General features: G+C 34.9%; 2 protein-coding genes and 1 long non-coding RNA gene across 3 annotated transcripts; all 3 read right to left on the bottom strand.

Moving 5' to 3' along the window:
* Positions 1-2,534: 2,534 nt before the first annotated feature.
* LOC132039656 (uncharacterized) lies at positions 2,535-3,243 on the bottom strand. Its single transcript, XM_059430156.1, has one exon. It carries the CDS (start codon positions 3,074-3,076, stop codon positions 2,780-2,782), a length of 297 nt encoding a protein of 98 aa, XP_059286139.1. The 5' UTR covers positions 3,077-3,243; the 3' UTR covers positions 2,535-2,779.
* Positions 3,244-9,258: 6,015 nt separating this feature from the next.
* On the bottom strand, positions 9,259-21,871 carry LOC132041033 (diacylglycerol kinase 7-like). The gene is made up of 12 exons (XM_059431779.1): positions 21,342-21,871; positions 19,781-19,903; positions 19,495-19,632; positions 19,311-19,396; positions 18,116-18,203; positions 15,725-15,800; positions 14,833-14,915; positions 13,742-13,812; positions 11,826-11,903; positions 11,545-11,632; positions 10,014-10,130; positions 9,259-9,636 (listed from the first exon to the last, which is right to left on the bottom strand). The coding sequence occupies exons 1-12, from the start codon at positions 21,702-21,704 to the stop codon at positions 9,478-9,480; spliced, it is 1,470 nt and encodes a 489-aa protein (XP_059287762.1). The 5' UTR covers positions 21,705-21,871; the 3' UTR covers positions 9,259-9,477.
* On the bottom strand, positions 20,846-21,335 carry LOC132041034 (uncharacterized). Its single transcript, XR_009410842.1, has 2 exons — positions 21,229-21,335; positions 20,846-20,958 (listed from the first exon to the last, which is right to left on the bottom strand). It is a non-coding gene; the product is annotated as an uncharacterized LOC132041034 (long non-coding RNA).
* Positions 21,872-23,707: the final 1,836 nt, after the last annotated feature.

The following is a 23,707-nucleotide window of genomic DNA, read 5'->3' as shown; positions in this document are numbered from 1 at the left end:
TTTACTTTCTTCAATCATTGTCTAACCTTTTTGTCATGCCTTATCTAGAGCCGAGGGTCTCTCGGAAATAGCCTCCCTACCTCCCAAGATAGAGGTAAGGTTTGCGTACACTCAACCCTTCCTAGACTCTACTTGTAGGATTACATTGGGTATGTTGTTGTTGTATATTTGCCCCTAATTATAGAGACAAGTTTAAGATTTCTATTTAATGAATTCAACATTTAGATTTTTACCGCAGAATATGTTGCACCTTTAAAATAATTGGTTCATAGTTTATCATTTGATTTTTTTTTTTTTAGTGATTTCCACATAGATTTTATACATTCTTTGTCAAAAGTATCGAGTAAAGTTGAACCTGTCACAATGTATAGAAGCACTGGGTATACGACCAGATGAATTCATTGCTATGCCGTACTATTCTATTAAAGCAATGTATCAAAAGTTGAAGGGTGAAGCTCCAATAGTGCATTGGTGGAGACTGTTCTGTCACAATGAAGGACTCCCTAGATGGCTATTTATTTTCAATCTTGCTGCCCATAGTAGACTGGCCACTAGGGATAGACTGAAGAAATGGGGCATGTCCAATGACGTAGTGTGTCCACTGTGTGATGGAAGGGATGAATCCATCAACCATCTATTCTTTGAATGTGCTTATGCTGCAGGTGTATGGAACAAGCTGTTGGTATGGCAAGGAATTCATCGACAAGCAATGACCTGGAACCATGAATTGACTTGGGCATGCAGTCATATCAAGGGCAGAAGACCTGGGAGGAAATTTACAAAATGGCGCTGGCTGGGTGCGTGTATCAAGTATGGCATGAGAGGAACCAGTGCATTTTTCAGTCCAAGAGAAGACCTGCTGATCAGCTGGTGAGAGGGACAATTCAAGAGATTTGTGCGCGAGGTAGAATGAAGTCGAAGCTAGCTAGAACTCTGGACAAATTAAATTTTTATCCGTGATGAAGGGAGTTACTAAACAGTGAGGGATTGGCGAGCTACTAGCCTACTACCAGGTAAGACCGTGGCAGATTGATAGACTTATAGTATGTTTTTAAGGCTAGGTGATGCAACTGGGACTGGGAAGGTGTCTAGATCCCAGAGTTTTTTCCTTCTTCGTCTATTTTGTTGATGTCTTGAGCTGTACACTTTGGTAATAAAAGTTACTTTATTTACCAAAAAAAAGTTGAATGTGTCACCATGGGCAGAGCTAGGGGTACCAGAAGGTTCAGACGAGCATCCTTCATTGAAAAATTATATTGTGTATATAAGGTAATTTTTTTTTTTAACGTATATATAGTAGGTGTTGAATGCCCTTGGTCTTTTTGCATGTTTACTTTTATATATTGTAAATTTTCTTAGTAAAAATTTTGGCTCCGCCACTATCGTTACTTCTGCTCTCCATCCTCATCTGTTACTTATAATTATCTGGCCCAAATTAAAAATTTAAGTGCACTATAATATTAAACAAGTCAGAGAATTGATTGGTATGTCACATCACACTAATTAATTAAGCAGGCCATTTAGCCAAAATATTCTTAACGTAAGATCTGTATTATAAGCTAAGGACAAGAGAGGTACAGAGACACCAAAAGATTAAAAAAAATAATAATAATAAGAGAAGAAGAAGCACTTTATGCAAAGGAATAATTAGATACTAACATAAGAATTAACCTTAGCTAGAAAGAAAAAAGGAAAAAAATAAATTTAGACTCTTCAACTTCATGACCAATGTTCACTCAATTATCCGTAGTATATTATTCTTGACTAACAAACTTCAGTACAAAACTGTCACAAAAATTACCAAACGAGAAACAAAAAATAGTTCTAGCTAGCTCCTTTGATGAGCATATTTCCGACAAATTATGTTAGAACGCGGTAGAAAATACACGTTTACGACAACATGCCCAGCGTATTCCCACAAGTGAAGTCTGAGACGTGCTTCTGATCTATAACAATAAAATATCATGACATGTTTGAAAGCATAAGTTTCAAACTAATAACCTACCAAAACCTTTTTAATTTGTTAGAAATCTAAGGATTTCCCACTGACAGTTTCCGTTGGAATGCCATCGGTAATATGGGATCGAAAACAGCTTCAGATGAGTATATTTCAGACGAATCATGTCAGAATTTTGGGAAAGTACGCATGTTTCTAGTATGTAATTAAAGTAATCATGATATGGTTATGATCATAAATTTCAAAAATTTCTTTTAAAAAAAAAATAAAAAAAATCATGTCCGATCAAACTATTATTTATTGGTCCAATGGCCTCATCGTTGGCTTGGCTGTCCTTCTATTAGAATATTGGGCAAGTACGAGCAGTGTGGAAACTGCTCATACCTTTGGAACTTTGGCATTCGCCTGTCACCCCTAATCCCAAAAAACTGACCTCAATAATGTTCATAATCATACCTTAATTAGTTCATGATCTACATATGAGTATGCAGAAGGAGCTACTGAGCACATCAACATATAAAATGAAACAGATGAAATAACACATATGCAACCCTATGTTTCCCTGAACAAGGAAAAATTCAAAACTTAACCAGATAATATATATTGATTACATTAATCAACATATATTAGCAGATGCACATCTTGAAGAACTAATAAATATGAAACAGAAACAAAAAAAGTAGAGAAAGATGAAAGTTTTATGCTTATAATCCTTACTCTATGATACAAAACTATAATGCCCAAAACACAACCAACAAAAAAATAGTCTTATCACGACTAAACTTTCATATCATTTCTTACCATTTCTTTTTCTTCTTCTTTTTACATCAAGATTGCATAGCGCATACTATCACTAACCATAAGATGATTCATTTCAGAAATCTGTGAAAATTCACCAGACACCCAAACTCCATCTGTCCCGTTGATCCGAGGATGATTTAAGCATGAAAACAACGAAAGTGGTGCGCGAAAAACACCACAAATAATCGAAAATCCATGCCAATTATGTTGCCTTGTTGATCTACCAGCTCCATTACTAATCATATTTTCATCAGCAACTCTTGGACTTTTCCCCATATTTTGCAAATTTTGTCTCATTGTTACTAATACACTCCACATGATAATTATATAAGGGGTGAAAAGGGTTTGTTTGTGTTTTTTTTTTTTTTTTTGTTAGGTTTTTTATGGAGATTTTTTGTAGGGGTTTTTGAAGAACAATTATAGAAATATTGGAACAAGTTGATGGAATAGTCTCTTTTTGATGGTGGAGTTGCTAGTGCTTGTAGTTATCAAATAGTTTTTATGGGTGCTTTGCTTTTGGGGACTTTCACTTCGTGAGTTTTCTTTTACTACACTATTCTTGTGGGGTCCTTTTTTATTTTTTTATTTTTTATCTCGTGTTTGATATTCATGTTGTGATTTTAAACCGTGTAATCGGACTTTGCACTGCATAAGACTTATTAAAGGGGGAACAACTTTTTAACAGAATCATTTTCATTATCAAAATTTAAATCCGAGAACTGAGATCTCAATCCAGAATAAAGTAATTTTATCCATTCCACCTCGACCATTAATGGTTGTGGGGTCTACTTGATAAGCCAACTTGCCGACAAAGCTACCTAGTTATACTTAGTTTTTTTTTTGTTTTTTTTTTTTTAAGAAAAGATCAATGTATATGATCCATCATACATTTAATTTTAATTCTTTGTTTGTGGGTGAGATTTTGGTAAAAGAGAGGAGGAAAACTATTAAGTACATAATACAATAATTGATCTTAGTTTTTCAAATTTAAGTCTTTTAGATAGACACCAAATTAATATTACAAGCAACATAAGCACTTAAAATATTAAAATATTAAATAAAATAGGTTAAATTCGATAAAGGTTGGAATATCAAGCTCGAACCCAATCGGCAAGAATCCATGTTTTGGTAATACAAACGAGGAACTTGCCTAAAAATTGGATAGGACCTTCTCTTATCCAAGGAAAAATACCAATATATTGATTAGGATACCGGTCTTATTAGGACAGGACCTTCTTTTATGAAAAAACTACGCGAAGTTGTAAATATTTAGACTGTATTTATGAAACGTAGCTATTAGCACTAATACAGTATGCGATGATATAGTTCTTTCGCGCGATTTCTACTGATACACCTCTTCCGTCTGATACAACGACTATAGCTACGTTTCGTAAATACGCAAACTGTAGCTATGTTTTGTAATTACACTCTAAACTGTAACTATTTATGAAATTTTCTCTTCTTTTATCCCTGAAAATTTGAGCTTGTCTCGCATCTCTCCTTGGACAAATATTAGGATTTTTAGATGGTGATAATGTTTTGTTAATTTTTCAATAATTTGACGTTCTAAACGTATGTCGATCCAACTAATTCGCATTTACCCCGTAAAAAGTTCATGGAAGTATGAATCAATGTCTAAAAATCGAACCGATACTTTTGTCTAAAATAAAGGGACCTTTATCATCCCACCGTATCTTTTGGTGTCAATTTGTTGAGATTTTAGTCTTTTAGATGGATAGAGTATGTAATGTTAGCTATATTTCTTTTCTTTTTTCCTAAAAGATGGGACTATGACAGTAGAGCACTTGCCAACTATTAGGCAAGTCATTTTTTATTATTCGTAATTTTTTATTGAAATTCTTTCCATAAATAAAAGATTAGGCACTAATTCCACACTAAGCTTCACTTATAAGTTTAAAAACCCCACTCTTAAGGGCCAATAATGCGTGTTTAGAACACTAGGACCACAAGATCAAAAAAGAAATATTTTTTTGGGTCATTTGTATTTAAATATGTCAAATTTTATAATATTATTTCTCAGTTGCGGAGGCAGACTTTGTGATGCGGATTCAATCAAACCCAGTTCTTTCAACACAAAATTGAAATAATTTCAACAAATACTAAATCAGAATTCATAATTTAAAAGTACAATGTATTTAATATTTAATCTTTTGAAATCAAATCTATCAAATTTAAAGTTTGAATCTGTCTCTAACTTTTTTACATTTTTCTATCGAAAATGTTAGATATATATAAGTAACTACACCACCAGGCCACATGATTAGCATTGTACCACAAAAAATTATATTATATTATCTCTTTCTTAGGCAACATATACATACTTTTGGACTATTGAGAAAGTAGGTCAAGTACTTTATTTTATTAAAGAAATAGAGTACATTGAACAATATACATGAAAACGAATTTGATGAACTAATGAATGAGACAACATGGAAATATAGCACTTGCAATTTGCAAATAGTAAGACAAATCAATCATTCACGCATTTAAATTATTCATCAAAGTCAAGTAAAAGACATGAATTGTGTCCGTCGAATTATAACAAAATTTTAAAAATATTAAAACTTGTTCAAATTCAAAATATTTATCAATTAAGAAATCAAATTATACATTTCACTAGCTATTCTAAAATCACATTTGTCTGTATTGAGGGAATTTGAATTTCAATCATTCAGATCATAGTGATTAAATGTGTTTGTTTCATAGGTGTAAATCTTAATCATATCTCAATTATTAAGAAAATTTATCTTTTTATTTTACAATCACATAATAGATCTGAATAAATCTAATGATTAAGATGACAGACAATAACTATAGATGACAGATAATCACTACTCCAATCTTTCACAGCTAACCACCATCGCGTCGTGTCGCGTCACGTCGCGTCTCTCACCATTATCAACTATTACCTCCATTCGCTCAATATTATCAACTACTACCACCCACTAGGGGCGGAGCCAAGTGTAACCGAGGGGGTTCGGCAGAAAATTACAGTGTATATTGAAGGTTAAAATTATTTTTTTATGTATATATGGTAGGTGTTGAACCCCCTTGGCTTCTTCGTATGTTTACCTCTTCATATTTTTGAACCCCCTTACTGAAAATCCTGGCTCCGCCACTGCCACCCACAATCACTATCATCAACATCATTTTCATCAATCACCACAGTCAGTCATTATATAGCACCACTAATAGCTATTCATTTACACTATCACCACAAGTCCACAACAATCACCAATCACAAGCGACAATCCCCATTATATATCGACAACTGCTGCTATCGGTCACTACTATTATTAGCTATCGTTATCATTCACTACAATTATCAGCTGCCATAATTAATTATCATTATAGAGATTTTTTTATAAAAATTGTTTTCCCCTTTAATGAGTTCTATATTGAACTGAGAGCCAGGTGAAGTACGGTTATAAGAAAAAGAAGAGATCTTCTGGAAAGCATTACAGAGACACTAACGAGGATGAAGTAGACTCCACTACATAGTAAGTCAAACTAATATAAAAAAGGAAACAAGATTTTGTACAGCCAAATATAAAAGAAGTTATCTTGATTAAATAAATTCTAAGACTTGATCGTATTGATTGAGAAATTGCTTGACCCACCACCTTCTTTTTGCAGTAGGTCTAAATCCCAAATGACAAGACAAAACATTAATAACAAAATCGTTTATGTGATATATCCATAGTTGTGGCTAATTGAAGTCAAATATATATAGTCAAACGATGTCCACATTTAGAGCATAGATAGATTTGAATATCATTTATCTGAAAAAACATTTACAAATGCTATTCTTGTCATGCTTTTTCATTAGAGGTTATGAACGAAATTGAGTATCCAATAACAAATCTTAAAATAATGAAAAAAGTGGTATGAAACTTTTATAAATTCTTTTGGATATTGATAATGCATATTTAATGTGGAGATTTGTATTACTCAATTTCCTCTTGCATGTGTGAATTAACACATGGCCCTTCATGTGTAATTAAGAAAGCAAGAATATGCTTGGGGAAAAAAAAAAATTGGTTGTGATACGTACTATGTGGATAATTTGAAGATTCGACTCAAAATCTAAAGAAAATAATGGCCTGACTATTTTTTTTTGGTATCCGAAATTTACTGGTCCGAGTTCGACTAATTCAAATTCGTGCATTGTAAGCCCGGTCACTCTCAAAACAATTTTCATTCATATAGCTCGAATTCGAGATTTATAATTAGGGTGGAAGGATTATATCCATCCCACTATAACTTTAATTTCTCTAATATTTTTTTTCTTTTGCCAATACGATGAAAGTAATAGATTGTTATCACAAATAAGATCGATCATTCGGTATTTTAGAGTTCTTAGAAGAGGATGTGCCTAATGTTATTTGGGTGAGATATAATGTACCATGAGTTAATTTTTATGCACATGTAACAAACATGGCATCATGATGGGTTCTAGTGGGAACTAGCTATATTGTAACTCCTAAGCATATATAAGGTCATTGAAATAGTATCCGCATAGAGTTTAGAAGTATTTTGAAAAGGTTAAAGTAGGATCATTTGCAAGCTATTTAAATGCTATCAGATGCTCGACAAGTGAGAGTACCTTGAATTCATAAAAACAACAGAGAAATCCGAAGTTGTGTGAACTATCGTGACATTAAACTTATGAATCATACAATGAAATTATGGGAAAGAGTGACAACGTGTGGACTTAGGGACACTACAAGAGTAACAGAGCGCCAAGTTGGATTTTGCCCGTAAACATACATCAGAAGCTATATTTTTGCTAAGGAGGTTAATGGAAGTTTATCGTGAGAGAAAGAAAGATTTACATATTGTGTTAATTGACCTAACAAAAACATATGATATAGTACTTAGAAAGGTTCTTTGGTTGGAGTCGGAGAAAAAGAACATGCTAAATATATAAGTATCATTCATAAAAGATTGTGTGAAGGAGTTTTTTTTTTTTTTTTTCATTTAAATTTTAAACTGTCTCCATTTGATCATTGATTACCAAAAATGTACACTTTTGAGTTTGGCATCCGAAACATTTTACATGATCATGAGAGGAGACTATATTAGAAGGTTAGCCTCTATGGTTAACACCAAAAGGATGTTCATAGTTAGAAAGTAAAACTAACCTATGACTACATGGATCTATTAATCAGGGAGGATTAGTTTGATAGGTTTAACCCCGAAGCTAGGCATATTCCATCTGTCTAAGTTTATTAATTCTCTAACTATTCTTGGAAGATCAGCAAAGGAGTTGAAAGTTTGGATTCCATTAGTTCTGTAACTTAAGCAAGCTAGCTTATCAGCTGGTTTGTTTGCTTCTCAGAAACAATGACTGATGTTGAATCCATAAACTTCAACTAATCTCTGAATTTCCTGAACCTCTCCAGGATGGTCTCCGATCTTTGTTGATGCATCTGACCAGTAGCAATGTATTAGTTTCTCCCCAGGCTAATGTTAGTCCATTGCTGGCACACTATATTAAACTAAACAAAATGCTGCAGCTTCAGCCGTGTTGCTTGTGCCTTGGCCTAGATTAATGGTGTATGCAAATAAGAAGTATCTATAACTGTTACAAAAGAAAAGATGACAATATTACATATAGAATCAAAATCGGATGATTGAAATAAAGAAGTGCCACAAAATGTTAGTTAATGAAGGATCCCTACTAGAGTGAAAGGTGAATGTTATAAACAATTATTTATTTATTAAATAAATAAATAAATAGCCATCACACTAGCACGAAGCTTGATCAATTGCTTGTAACCATATATTCCTAACACAAAGTGCAAGCAATATTATATATAGAAAAAGTATTTTTTTTTTTTTCAAGTAACCAAGACGAGCATAAAGGATGTGTGTGAGTGTGTAAAGTATCGCATAAATTAAAAATAATACACACACACAAAGAACCAACACCATTTAAAAGTAATATCACAAGTATCAAGTATCATCTTGAGATGGGGAGTAAATCTTCAAAACTACCACGAACGTAGACAAAATCTATTGACAAGACAGATAATAACAACACCGCCTCAGCACGGGTGGCTCGATAAGATCAGTGGCCTAAAGCCAACTTTAACGGGAGGCCTTATTTTTTCTGCTCAATATTTTTTAAAAGAAAAATTAACCTATAAATCTGTTGTAGGTGAAAATTAGACCTCATCCACCCTTAACTAGAGATCTTGGGTTCGAGCCTCAAAATTAAAAATTCTTGCTAGGGAGTGCTTCCCTCTTTAATCGACCTTGCATGTCTCAAAATCGAATTAATCAGAAAATTCAATACAAATACCAAACACCGGATGAAAAAAATGGGACCTCCAAAATTTTGGGGCCTAAAGATCCCGCTTTAGTGGCTTGGCCCTCTGGCCGGCCTTGCGCCTCAGTTCCAAACAAGTTGGGACAACAGCCCGGCACTGCTTGTGTAAAATCATACGTACACCATAACAGTCAAGCTGCCTCAATTCACAACTAATTTCTTTACAGAACCAAATCATTAACAAATCTACAATGTTAGCATGTGTGGCAAAAATACCTCCTGAATTACAGACCCCAGATTTGATTCAGTTTCCTGATCTTGGGAGCTAATAAATTAATTTACATGAATTTACGGAAGGAAAAGAAAAAAAAAACTATCTAGAACAAGAAAAGGAGAAAAAAATGATGGAAAAAACAGTTGCATGCTACTCTCCATGGACCATAGCAGACTGAAAGGGTACTCTCTTAATTTCTATGAAGGTTGAGAATTCCTTGTTCATAGGTTGTTTCCATGGTTCACCATCCATCTGCATATACGCTTCTTTCCATTCCCCGCCTCGTAATTCGAACCTAATTGCTGAAGCCTATAAATAAAATAGAGACAGATATTTTTGTAATTCAAACAACTCGAACCAGCAGTACTTCTGGTAACAATGTCAAAAGACGAAAACATGAATATAGTTATGACACTCTTTCAAACGCGCGCGCGCGTGGGAGAGAGTGTGTGTGCATGAGCTCGTTCGTGTGAGAGTGAGACAACAAATCTGCAATATATGATGGAACAAACACCAGAAAAAGCTATAAACCTCTAAGATATATGTTATGAATGAATTACGTATCATAAAAAAAAATTTAAAAAAAATTGTCTATTTTTCACATGACCAGCAATTTAGATCCAAGACTCCACGTAATGGCATAATCTTCCTAAATCATGTCTAAAGTCATTGCATTGTGATGGTACCTGGGCAATATGTTTGGCAGAGATGAGTTCAACCATAACCATAGAAGCATGCCATCCATGTTTCAAGCCAAATATTTCAATATATCCATCATCCGCGTGTGCTTCAACAAAACCTTTCTGAAGTTTCAAAAGCAAGTGAAAAGATATCAATATTATTGTTATAAAATATTACAGTGGATAATGACTTGGGTTCGATCAATGGTTGTGTAAAATTGGCAACTGATCAATCCGACTATTTAGGATCACGGTATTAAGGAAAAACCTTTCATCTTTCCTAAAATTATAATAGTCTGCAGTGCCCAGGCCATTAATATGCAGTTCGTTGCATTTCAATTAAAATCACATACAAAAAGACCTTGGACAATTTGGCACTTGGGGACTTCGGCTCTCATTGTGCTTTAAAACAATTTACAATAGCACACAAATATACCAAATCCAGTACCTCAAATCATGGGCGGAGCCACCTTCGGCGAAGGGTGGTCAAGTGCACACCCTTCGTCGGAAAATTACGCGGTGTACATAGGTTAAATGTTAGCTACAATGAGTATATATTCAATTTTGCACACCCTTAACACAAGTAAGAAGAAAATTTGTACACCGTTCATCAAATTCCTGGCTCCGCCACTACCTCAAATGAAGGTGACTAAAAACAAATTGCTTGATAAAATGAAAGGAACCATCAACTCGTTCTACTTAAATGCCAAATAAATTGATCATTGTTAAAAGCAATGACTAACTTATAAATTTCTTAAAGAAGAAACTAATCATCAAGTTCACATTCCAATATAAAAATCATCTACACGTTCTACTTAATTGTGATCTCAACTGCCCAAACAAGTCTATTTGTCTACCAGGTACATCAATTAAGTCCATTAAGGTTCTTAGAGCCCATGTTTGGTTGGTCAAAATGTTTAGAAAAATATGTTCTCTAGGAAAACAAGTTCCTCAAAAATGAGGAAAATCACTTCTCTAATGGAAGTAGGGAGAACAAGTTCAACAAGTGACATTCCAAGTGCATTGTCTCCTCCCACCCACCCAATGTCCCCAACCTCCACCCCTTGATCATCCCACCCCCAAACCCCTGCTCCCCAACCCATCTCACCCCCATTTGCTAGATTACCTATAAATGCTCTTGAGATAATATTTTTTTTTCTTACTTACCAAACACTAGAAAATAAGTAAGAACCCCACTTATTTTCCAACAAAACATTTTCCTTCGCACCAAACACACCCAACAAGTAAAAGACAAAATGCAAAATGGAAGTACATCATTTTTTTTTTTTTTAATGACAAGGGAACCGCAGCCGCTACCCTTCGGGTGTGCAAAGGGTAAATCCCGCTCCTGTACAGTAGCTCGCAAACCACACAGAAGAGATAACCTGCACTAGGCAAGTCCTGTGTGACAAGCTAGACCCAGAAGGCAAATCCCCTGTTGTTGGAGGCAGAGAGTTTCGAACCTGAAACCTCTATTATGGAAGTGCATCATTACTAGTATCAAATTTATGATCCTATGTTCCTAAACAAAAAATACCTTCTCCAAGTAATTTGGCTTCAAATTCCCCCATGGATTCCTTCCACTGCCATAGCTAGGAAGATTCAAAGTCACTATAGAACGAACACTGCAACATGAAGGAACTAGGAATGTAAGGTGAAGCAAAAGGAGCGCACAGACAGAAAACTTCAAAACATGTAACAACTCATTAGGAGCACTATTCTTAGCATTATTTTTCACTATCAAAGTGATTCTGCATTTCGCGATGGATTTTTAAATATATTGCTCTATTTAATAGACACCACATAATAAATATTAACCTTGAAGGTATAGGGACTTGCTCCCACTTCGAGCTATTGACCTTCTTGACATATAACCGCAGAATGTTATTTAACCCCCTGCACCGAAAATTACATTTAGGAATCAGAGATATGCTTCAGTATGCTAGATTCAATGACCATTAGATTCTATAAAGGAACAATAGAAAAAACAAGCTGGCGAAAAGATCTTTCCCAACGCATTTTTTAAATGAGGTAATTACATGACACCCAAAGCAAGTAGAATTAACAAGTCAAACACCATATCCAAAGCCATCATATATATATCGAAAGAAGAGGAAGAAGGCATACATCACATACGACCATTCATGATAATCCAGAATTTCCACAGTAACACCTTACTATATAGCTATGGTAGTATTCACATTGAGTAAGTAATAAATGCAAGTAGGTGATATCGATTAGTTGGGAATAGATATCACTAGGGCTGTTCATGGTTCGGTTTGGGTCGGTTATTGATTAAATCCATAACCAAACCAATTTAGTCGGTTTTCAAATGTCTAAAACCAAACCAAACCAAATCAAATAAAATAAAAAGCACCAGTTTGATTATTGTCGGTTTGATTCGGTTTGGTGCGGTTTTTCGGTTTAGGACTAGCCATGACAATTCAACTATTCTTTCTTTACATTCTTCAAATTTCTTTAGCCTTCACCGTGACTGTGAGAATGAAACATGAGCTTCTCTTGTTCAGTTAGGTTAGGCAGAAATGTAAAATGAAAAGTGAGATAGTAGGGTTAAACACTTCACTTAAGACTTATAGAGTTGGGCTTGGACATGTTCTTTAAGACATGGGCCTTAAACAATCATGTGAAATAAGTAGACCAAAATCAAATTAATAATTAAAAGGTATAAAATATTTATAATTATTTATGAAAAGCTAATATTATACATATAAATAATTATAAATTTTATGTATATAATTATCGGTTTGGTTCGGTTATTTATTCAGTTATTTTTTAATATAACCAAAACCAAACCAAATATTATCGGTTTTTCAAATTTAAAACCAAATCAAACCAAATGTCGGTTTTTTTATTCGGTTTGATTAAATTTTCGGTTTGGTTTTGGTTTTTCACCAAACCACGAACAACCCTAGATATCAGTATTGTTTGAGCTTTGAGGAATTCTAATGTTAATGTTACTATTATTATTATTACATATATTTAACTTACTATCACTTTTATTTTTATCTGGTGAGATGATGACATTAGTTGAGCTTAACTGGAATAGTGAAGATTTATATAGCCGACCCCAACTTGTTTGGGACTGTAGTTGATGTTACAAGTATATAATTAACGCAAGACAAGTAGCTCTGTATTTTATTTAAGACACGCGAATCTTCAAGACAAGCTACATGTTATTGAGTTATTAGAAAGTAAATGCAAGTGATTTCTTGTGCATGATTTTGACCAGAAAAATCCATTTAAATTTAAATAATACAACAAAAGATTAAAAAAAACACATGTTAAACCAATCTACCAGGACATTTGTGATTCCTGATAATTGACCTCCGTTTCGAACCTGTCCGCATTTACTATCTTTCATACCTAAGAAAGAATATTAGTATTCTGCAATCGTTGATAGATTTATTTATATTATGATAGGCCTCTAGACAAGCAACCCTTCATTTTGATCTGAGCTGCAGCGAAAAAAAGATGTATTTTTTAAGACTAAGACTAGTTGATCCAAGCTAGAAAAGTGACCAAGCAGGGCCTTACTGATAGATGAAAGAAATGGTTTATACCTCTAACTTGCTCTGACACCAATCTATGATGAACTGGACAAGTGAGAGGTAAGCAAATTGTATGATTTTATGCATGTGGGAAAACAACAAATAGAAAACAAACAGCTGTTGCATCCAGGATTTGAGTGGATAATTGAGTGAGAAAGTTCTAACCTTAAACCAGGATCACTGCTACAAGGTGCAAAGAACCAGCCTTGCTTGCAACTATATCCTGAGTAAATCAACTGCAGTAAATATTATAGTCAGAATCTAGAACTTTTCACCCCATGAAATAAAATATATGTACTTATGAAAAGTTAAAACATGAATTAGCATGCACTTCAAAATTTGTAGATGCCTTTGCAATAGAACTCTAAAAGACTATTGGCTATAAAACATCCAAGATGGCAACATTTATGCTGCAGTAAGAATAACAAAATCAACTGACAAGAATTAGTGACCATAAAACAGCTAGCCACCATATACATAGAGTCTCCCATAATTTTTAGTAGATTATTGCATACTACAAAAAAGGATCAAAATTCAGAACCCTATCATAGGATATATTATAATTTCAGTAGTTACCCTAATATCTTTCAAGAGAAGATGAAGAATTTAAAATCTTCTACTAAAAGAAAGTAAGTACTGATCTTAGTTTGATTCTACATGGGATTTCCACATGTAGACTTGTTAGAGAATTCTGTGTGTGTGTGTGTGTGTGTACATAATTTTTTTTTACTTTTATTAGGTATGATGGTGATACGAGTTGAGCTTAAATTAGGAAGTGAGGATTCATATAGCCGACCCCAACTTGTTTGGGACTGAGGCGTGGTGTTAAAGATGTGCCGGGACATGCATGTGCTACCAACACATGCAAATATGGCTTTCAGCCATCTTGTGCAAATTGCTCACCATCATTTAAGTGGAAAGACTTGTGCTTCTATTATTGTTCAGTCAGCATATGGCTTCCAAGGTTTTATGTGTCTGTGGAGAAACTTTACTCTGTCAGCACAGAGGCCCTTTTAGTGTTCATCAAATGTTACACCTGCGACTGAAATTTGCTTCACTTCAGTAAAGTCTTCCACTTTTGGCATCTCCCTTTTACCAACTTTTCTATGTCCCTTTCCCTGTTAGAGGTGATTCTGGTACCACATTTCTTCATTTTGACAATATGCTTTTATGAAGTTGATTTTAGGAAAACAAAAGATCAACCAACTTCTTAAAGCTAAAACTACAAATATGTAATCAAGAGCAAGAGCTTCAACCTTGTTTGAAAGAGGACCTTGAGCAAGGTAAGGCTTTTCATTGCGTAGATGGTGAAAACCATAGGCAACTTGCGCATCCATTCCTGCAAAATTCATTGTAAAGACAGATCGTCACAGCTGCTTGTTTATCACATATTGTTGACAAAAAGTAGAACTAAAAGTTGTCAAGTGAGCAAAGACGATTCTCTTTGTTGATAACTTTAATTTTGTTAACTAGTCTAAGACATGTCTTTTCTTCTTGAGGCAGGGTAAATTGGTATTAGACACCAAGAGTTGTTTCTTTCTTTTAAATTATTGGAGAAGAAAATACTTCTTAGGTACCAAAACTTTATCTAGCATCTTTCCCAATCAATTCAGTAGCAGCAGTAACTATAGTTTCAATGACTCCAAATAACAACTGTTGCTCTCAAAAGTAGCAAAAGTGGTGGTACAACGGTGGGGATAGAAACTATTTTGCTGATAGCAGTAACTCCAAAAATTGAGACTGGAAGGACAAGTGCTGGTGGTGAGAGTACATGCATTATCAGAAGCACTGCCCACTAAGAATAGTCGCATCAGCTTAAGCAGTAAAGATTTGATCAAGATGGATAAAAAGATACAAGTTAAGTAGTTTTGCCAGAATTGATTAAAGATTTTCAAATATTCATACAAATCTAAGGCTCCGTACACACCACCCTTCCCAGACCCCACTTGTGGGGTTACCCTAGGTATGCTGTTGTTGTTGCATACAAATCTAAAAAAATTATGAATTTCTAATAAGATCATTGATCATCAACACTGATATAGACCAGTCATGTCTTGCCAAGATAGCAGCAAATAAATGTATATAAAGTAGTAAACATGACATGGAAAGTATTTGATGCTTTAGTTATATCAAGTTACTGTTGCACACCTATGCTAAAGTAATTGTAAAATACTCCTTGATAGTAGGACGACTTCTCTGGTAATTCCCCATCAATTTCCAATTCCTGCACAACCAATGTCGAATTAGTAAAAATGGCTAGAAAAATTAAATATGCTCACTATGACTCAATTTATAGTTAATAAATTGAGAGAACAGAAGAGGGGTATCCTTAAAGACAGTTCATTGACAGAATAAACTTTGGCATATCAATTAATTTAAACAAAGAATGAAATAAACCAACATATGATAGCTTGCAACTTGCAAACACTGCCCAACATAAGTTGACAGAAGTTGTCACGACCCAAAATCGCTTAGTCGTGCGGGCACCTACCATTTCCCACCTTGGTAGGCGAACCCTTCCCTTATCCAACATACAACTATAAATGCGGAAGAACAATGGAATAATAGTATATCTCAATATCGAATAAAAGAGAATAAGTGCAAAAAACATCTTCTACCCAAAGCATCTGGTCTAAGTCAGCACAAGAGCTACTAATAAACACATAGGTCTGAATATATAATAAGAACTATCTGAATGTTATCCTACAAGGTTCATAACATCAAAAGGAATACTATCTGGATATCGACGTCTAATACCCGGCCACTGATGAATCGTTGACCTGCCATTGGCGCACCCGTGCCATGCACACCATCATAATGCCTTGACGAAGTTAAAACTTTTTCCAAAACCAATCATATGATCGAACAAATCACTCTTGTTAAGCCATAAATGCACTTTTGCCACTTCCGAGCGACCCAACGCTGAAAACATGGAGATCATTTGACCCTTCGTACCATCTTTCTCATTTCTCAAGAAACCCCTACAATAAACGAGTCTAACCACGATCCCACACAACTGAAAACTCAAGCTATAGCTAGAAATTGAACTTGGTCACGCGTCCGAATCAGGATGACACATCTCGTATCATACCAAGCCACGTCATAACAAACCGCTCGCATAAGAATTTAAGGACGAGTTTCCACCATCCGTGAGAGAATAAGACAAGGAATTCAAATACCAATTTGAATCGACTAGATACCAATTTGAATGAAGTAGCACGAAGGAATGAAAGAAATTGAAGTTTTTTAAATATCCTATAGCCTCTCGCAGATAAGTACAAAGCTCATCGTACTGATTCGCAAGATCTACTAGACATGCTCTTGTACTTATAGACCGGGTAAACTAAGGCTCTGATACCAACTTGTCAGACCCAAAATCGCTTAGTCGTGCGGGCACCTACCATTTCCCACCTTGGTAGGCGAACCTTTCCCTTACCCAACATACAACTATTGGTCAAACGTTTTTCACTTTAAGGTTCTATTTCACATAAGTCATCATAAAACTCGCCCGACTACCTCGGGAACTGTGCCATCCATCCCCGCAGGTCAGTCGCACTAACAAGGCTCGGGGAAGGGTCAACGAGGGTAAATGGGTCAAAAGTGCAATAATGACCAAACGAGTCGTTACAGAAGTAAAATGATGCATGTACTAAACCAATATATGGGGATGCTTGTGCTGGTTGAGCATCTAATTGTATCAAGACAATACTCACATAAGCTGAGTATATAGGAATTGATGTAATATTACATTTAGAATTCCCAAGAAAAGTTTATGTAGTAAAGCATACCCTTCGAAGGTTAACTTATTTACAAGGACCTATGAAATAGCACTGAACGAACTATGAATGACTTTCATCAAGAGAACATAAGTATCTATTAGCAAGTCTACAGCGCATGATTTCCTTAGGACCCTATGAAATAGCACCGAACAAATAATAAATGACTTCCATTCGAAGAAGCATTAGTATATAATAACAAATTTACAGCACATTGACTTCCTTAACTTCCAAATTGGCCACACCAAATTGCAGATCTCTCAAGGGACTTTTGGGCCCTCAGTAGTATATTAACCATGAAGATGGCGGTTTAGCTGCATACATGCCAAAAGTGACTAGGATTGACTCATTGACAAACTCCCTATCTGTCAACTAAGGAAAAGACATGCAGCGTAGATAAAAGTGTGTTCTCTCTAACTACTTAAGTTATTAGATGATACACTAGGGTAACTAGTTACACATTGATAGAAGAAGGTTTTGTTTTTTAAAAAATAAAAAAGATTTGCAAATCCAAATAAATCATCCATCCAAGCAAAATAAAAAATCCAAAAGACATGAACCAGTTCAAATATACTTCTGACTAAATGTGATAACCTTTATGAAGAAAACAAGTAATGGAAAAATTACTAAAGACTAATAAAACTATGAAAGATATTTGCTTCCAGATTACTATATTATTAAGGGTGATAATGACAGCTCGGGACCAATCCATGTACGTTGGCAATACCAGTATGAGTTTCAAAACAATAGGTACATCAATCACCTGATCAAGAGATGCACTCTCTGAAGGTTTTAGAGAATAAGGAGTCTCCATAGCTTCACCACCTGGCATTGATATTACAAGATCCCAGCTGCAAATGAAAGCTGCTGCTTGATAAAGTTGCTAAGAGTATAAATGAGGCTCAAATAATTAAGGTAGAAGACAAGAAAGAAGAAATGACAAATAATTCTCGTATACCCATCCTAAAGTAAACACTTTTGCAACTGCATGAAATTGCTATAAACTCATGTTCTGTTTTACTAATTATCTTAATTGACACATTGATTTTATAGTTCATAGGCAGAGATGCGAATGCTAAGATAGGTGTGCATAAAAGACAAGACAAGATTTGTAATCAACACATTTGCAAGAGGTTCGAGTAGCACACATCGAGGATAAAACGAGAAAGCTCGCTTGAGATGGTATGGTCGTGTCTGCATCGACCGCCAGATGCATCGCTCCGTAGATGTGAAACCATCGTGATTAAAGGTGAAAAGGGACTAGGTATATCTAAAATTACTTGGAAGGACTTGTCATGAAGGACCTACAATTTCTTAAGAATCATGCGAATTTAGCAAAAGATACGACACAATAGAAGAAAAAGATCTATATACTCCCTCCGTCCCAAAAAGATTGTCTTACTTTCCTTATTAGTTTGTCCCAAAAATATTGACACATTTCTATATTTAGAAATAATTCAACTTTATGAGATGATTTACGGCCATCAAAATATATAAAGCTTGTTTTGGACCACACATTTCAAAAGTCTTCCTTTATTTCTTAAACTCCGTGCTAAGTCAAACTAAGACAATCTTTTTGGACGGAGGGAGTAGTAAATACCTATTAGTTGAGATTATGGTTTGCTCATGTTAGCACTTTCACTTTACATCCTATGCTTTTCTAGGAGTTGTTTAGCCCTACAAAGATTTACATGCTGGTAGAAATTATAAGAGACTTCTAGTACTTTTTACTTCTACTTTTATTTTTATCTGCATAATATTGGGTAGAGATGAGTTCAAATGGAGTAACATAGTCGGTGAGGATTCATATATCTAAACCAACTTGTTTGGGATTGAGGCGTAGTTGTTATATAAGCTTCAAAAAGCAAATTGCACATCATGTTTATGATTTTAGGAAATTAATACCATGGAACTAGAAAATGCTTTATCAAGAACTACCGATAAAATAAAATTTTCACCTATCTAGATGACAGATAGGACCATTGGCAACCCTGTCAAGAATTCTTTTCGTGGCTGTCTTCCAGTTAAAAGGAAATGAACCGCCCTGAAAAGTGCAGCTCCACAAATTTCATAAAAACTAGTCATAAGAAGACAGAAAGAACTGATCAAGCAAGTTGGAAAAAGATACCACTAGGAGCTTACCCAACCAAAACTCCTGGACAAGTCATTTCCTGTACCAAGTGGAATTATCCCAGTCGGTGGAAGTGGATCCCGACCCTGTGTCTTGAGCTCACCAAGGCAGCCAAGTACCCAGCCAACAGTACCATCACCTCCTGCTGCCTTCAAAACCAGAAAATTGAACATGTAGCTCCTTGATTAATATGTCCTTTTTGCAACAGTTTAACAATAACAGTCTCAAATGCCAGAAAAGAATGCACTGGGAGAATAAGAAAAAAGGGGCCATAATTATGTCGCGTAGTATGCATACCACGATCCTTAGCTTTTCACGAGTCTCTTTCGCACAGGTGTCACCAAGAGCAGCAAACTTCTCCAGGCAACTCAGTCCATATTGAACGAACTCATTAGGCTTCACAGCTGAAAGGTCAAAAACCTGACACGGTTTAACGCAAAGACACAAATAAGATCAAAAGGAAAGAAAATCAATGCCATTTGTAAAAGAAATGACTATATAGATATTACACTATTTAATCATCAAAAAAGGGCCAAATATGCCCTTAAACTATTTGCAATTGAGCAGAAATGCCCTTGACACAAGTCCCTCAACCTTTGCCACTTGAACTAGCCTTGGGAGTTGGACATGTTAGTACATTTATTTTAGGTTTTATGCCTTCTAAGAGTATTTTAACCCCACAAAGCAGTGCTATCAAAAGCGAAAAGCGCAAAAAAGCTCTAAGGTTAGCTGGGCTTTAAGCGCCAAAGCGCAAATAAAGTGTGGGCTTTAGTGGAAAAAAGCGCAATGGTGCAAAATTACAAATATATGTATGTTTAGTCCAAGACTAATAATAGTAAGCATGAATAACAAATATTTGGACAAAGAAATTGTAAAAACATCACGATAAAGTGAAATATAAATCATCTAGTGTCACCTCTTCAAGAAAGGCATACATTTCAAGGAAAGTATGTCTTAGAGCCTTGATGACGACACTGAAGCGCACATAAAGCAAGGCGAAGCGCTCAACATGTTTTGAGCCTCGTTTCAGGGCTTAAGCGCGCTTTAAGCTCGCCTTTGACAACACTGCCACAAAGGTAGGGGTAAGATCTTCGTACACCCCACCCTCCCCAGAACCCATTTGTGAGATCACACTGGGTATCTTCCAAATGTATCGTCGAACCCCCGTATTAAATTTATCGTTAACACCGACGAACCATGAATAAATTATTATCGATAATTGTTTAAAAGCCAATAATGTGTCGGATACATATATATATAAGGTCTCAGATTAATATTTGTATTTAGGCCACTAATTTTATTAAAACGCTTTTGCTAACAACATACAGAAGCAAATAACAAAATCATTACATAGAAAAAATGTGCCAATAATGTGTCGGATATATATATTTAAGACCTCAGAATAATGTGGAGAGTATGTATATTGAGACGCTCTTGCTTAATATTTGGTCTTAGGCCACTAATTTTATCGAGCGCTCTTGCTTAATATTTGGCTTTAGGTCAATAATTTTATTGAGACGTTCTTGCTAGAAGCAAAGAAAAAAAAAAAAACATTACGTGTTGTTCACCCATGAGATCCTGCAACCTAGGTTTATACATATTTAAGGCCTCGGATCAATATTTCGCCGTAGGCCACTAATTTTATTGAGACACCCTTGCTTAATATTTCGCCTTATGCCACTAATTCTATTGTGACGCTCTCTTGTTCAATATTTCGCCTTATACCGCTAATTTTATTGAGACACCGTTGCTTAATATTTGGCCTTATGCCACTAATTCTATTGTGACTGCTCTTGTTCAATATTTAGATTTAGGCCACTAATTTTATTGAGACGCTCTTGCCAGCAAATAACATTACCTGTTCTTCACCCATGAGATCCTGCAACCTGGCTTTCAATTCCGGTCCATGTCTCCCACCACTCTTAGCATTAATAAACACAACGATCGGAGATTCCGATGCAATCGGAGTTTCCGATCCATCAGCATAAGCCATATCATAATGCCGTTTTACAGAATCAACATCTTTGTTTGAAATTGCTTCTCTCATTGCTACTCTTAAATATTCAGGTATTGTAATACGTTTTCGTAAATCTTCTTTGTGTATTGTTGAACCTGTACATCCCCATATTGAATCTATAACAGATGATGATGATGATCTAGTTGATGATGCCGTCGTTGATGATGATGATAAATTTGTCGTCGTTAACTCCGACGAACCCATTGAAATGACTGAATTGCCCCTCTCCCTGTTTTTGTATTATCGGTGATTGGTTAAAAAGGGAATACTGTGTCGGATATGTATAGGTGGAGAAAGTGGAGATGACGAAAGGCATCGAAATGGCATTTGAATTTTGTCTTAAGAATATTTTTTAGAAAAAGTTGAGTTTGGAATATATTACTATTAAAATAAATAGGTGTCAATTTTTGTCATCTTGATTAACTACAAAATTTAAAAAAAGGTGTAAATATACTCTAAAGTCTGAGTGCACTAACCCCATCTTACGATTATAGAGTTGTATATATAATCTTCAACTTTGTGATTATATATATACCTCATTAAAAAGTGCAAATATATATTTTTATATCATTTTAGTTGATAGATTTTTTAAAAAAAAAAAATCATTAGCTTGTTCTTCAATTAAAAATAATATCACTGCCTTTAAAAAAAATAAGTCTACTCATTTTTTTAATACACTTATTTTTGTAAAGCCGCGTGATAATTTTTTTTTCCTAAAGTCGCCTGTTATTTTTTTGTCGAAAAAGGGCCAAATATACTCGTTATCTTTGGGCCCAATTATACCCCTACCGTTACATTTAAAAAATACCGAAAGTTATTTTTTAAAAGGACTCGCGTAATGCCACCTCACGCCCCAACCCATATCTTCACTACCACTATTTTTTATCTTCAAAACTCATCTCCGCCATCCAATAACAGATATCCAATACTCGTTCGCCGCCAACTAAACCGAAAGGGCAATCCCGAGCAAAGGACATCGATCTCGCTAAACATAGAATTCCCGCTCTTTCACATATTTAAATCTAAAATTTCTACCCTTGTTGATTTCCGCATCGTACATTAATCGACTAATTTTTTTTTTTTTTTTCTTTTCTCAAAAAAGAATTAATGGATTGGGTTCAAGATTCACACAAATGAATTTGTTTCTTAATTTTTATTGAAAATTATTTTGGTTGGGCTAATAAAGTTTCTGGGTTTTGAAAATGAAAATATAAAAATTCAATACGTTTTGCGATGGTATCAGGAGTTTGCTACTCAAATGTATCATAGTATGTTACAATCAACCAGAAAACAACGTCAAAGATCAGAGCTTGATTCATAGGTTTGCTAGTTATTAATAAGTTTGTGTTATAGTAATTCATAATTATGGGTGTTCCAGGCTTGATATGCCATTTCTATCAACAAGTTGCTGTGTCATTCTCCTTTCTGCATATGTAATGCTTTTCTTTAGGTTTAAGTAGCATGTACAAAATTGTCATTTTATGGCGAGATATCTTTTTAAGAAAATATGGCATAGATTAGTGAAGATGTGGGTCGAGGGTGCGAGGTGGCATGCTACGTGGCGTCCACCTCACCAAAATGTCAATGCCACATGTCCACTTTGGTCTACTTAACGGTAGAGGGGTATATTTGTACCCAAAGTATAACTGTAGGGGTATATTTGGACCTAAAGTATAACGAGGAGTATATTTGGCCCTTTTCCGATAATACAGGGGTATATTTGACCCTTTTCCGTTTTAAAAATGGGTAGACTTATTTTTTAAAGAGAAGGAGGTATTTTTTTCAAACGAACCAGACAACCCACTAGAAAAAAGAAATTGCGTCGTGGCTTTAAAAATTAAATCTAAAAAAAATAGGTAGACTTATTTTTTTAAAAGAAACGTGACATTTTCTTAATTAAAAAATAAGCTAAATGATCTCTAAGAAAAATTAGCGAAAAGGGTATACCTGCACTATTTATGTAAAGACATGGGTATATTTGTATTATTGTGTAACGGCAGGGGTATGTATGTATCACTTTTTAAATGAGGGATATATCTGCTCTAAATCGCAAAGTTACGGGATATATTTACAACCTTGTCCTTTATTACTCCATCTAGTTGATGCTGTCGTTGATGATAAATTTGTCGTTAACTCCGACGAACCCATGTGAATTGACAGATTTGCCCTTCCTTCTTTTTTTTTTAGTTTTCGGTGATTGGTTAAGA

The sequence above is a fragment of the Lycium ferocissimum genome, chromosome 12 (genome assembly GCF_029784015.1).
Source record: "Lycium ferocissimum isolate CSIRO_LF1 chromosome 12, AGI_CSIRO_Lferr_CH_V1, whole genome shotgun sequence".
Lineage (NCBI taxonomy): Eukaryota > Viridiplantae > Streptophyta > Magnoliopsida > Solanales > Solanaceae > Lycium > Lycium ferocissimum.
The sequence above is the reverse complement of the archived record's forward strand: the minus strand, read 5'-3'. Positions and strand labels throughout refer to the sequence as shown.

What these genes read in the sequence shown, in the direction of transcription:
- LOC132041033 (XM_059431779.1), bottom strand. Translation starts at nt 21,704, where the DNA reads ATGGGTTCGTCGGAGTTAACGACGACAAATTTATCATCATCATCAACG. An exon ending in CCTATCTGTCATCTAGATAG is followed by an intron (nt 18,204 to 19,310) that starts GTGAAAATTTTA and finishes TTTCATTTGCAG; the next exon opens with CTGGGATCTTGTAATATCAA. An exon ending in AGCCAAATTACTTGGAGAAG is followed by an intron (nt 10,131 to 11,544) that starts GTATTTTTTGTT and finishes TTGAAACTTCAG; the next exon opens with AAAGGTTTTGTTGAAGCACA.
- LOC132039656 (XM_059430156.1), bottom strand. Translation starts at nt 3,076, where the DNA reads ATGTGGAGTGTATTAGTAACAATGAGACAAAATTTGCAAAATATGGGG.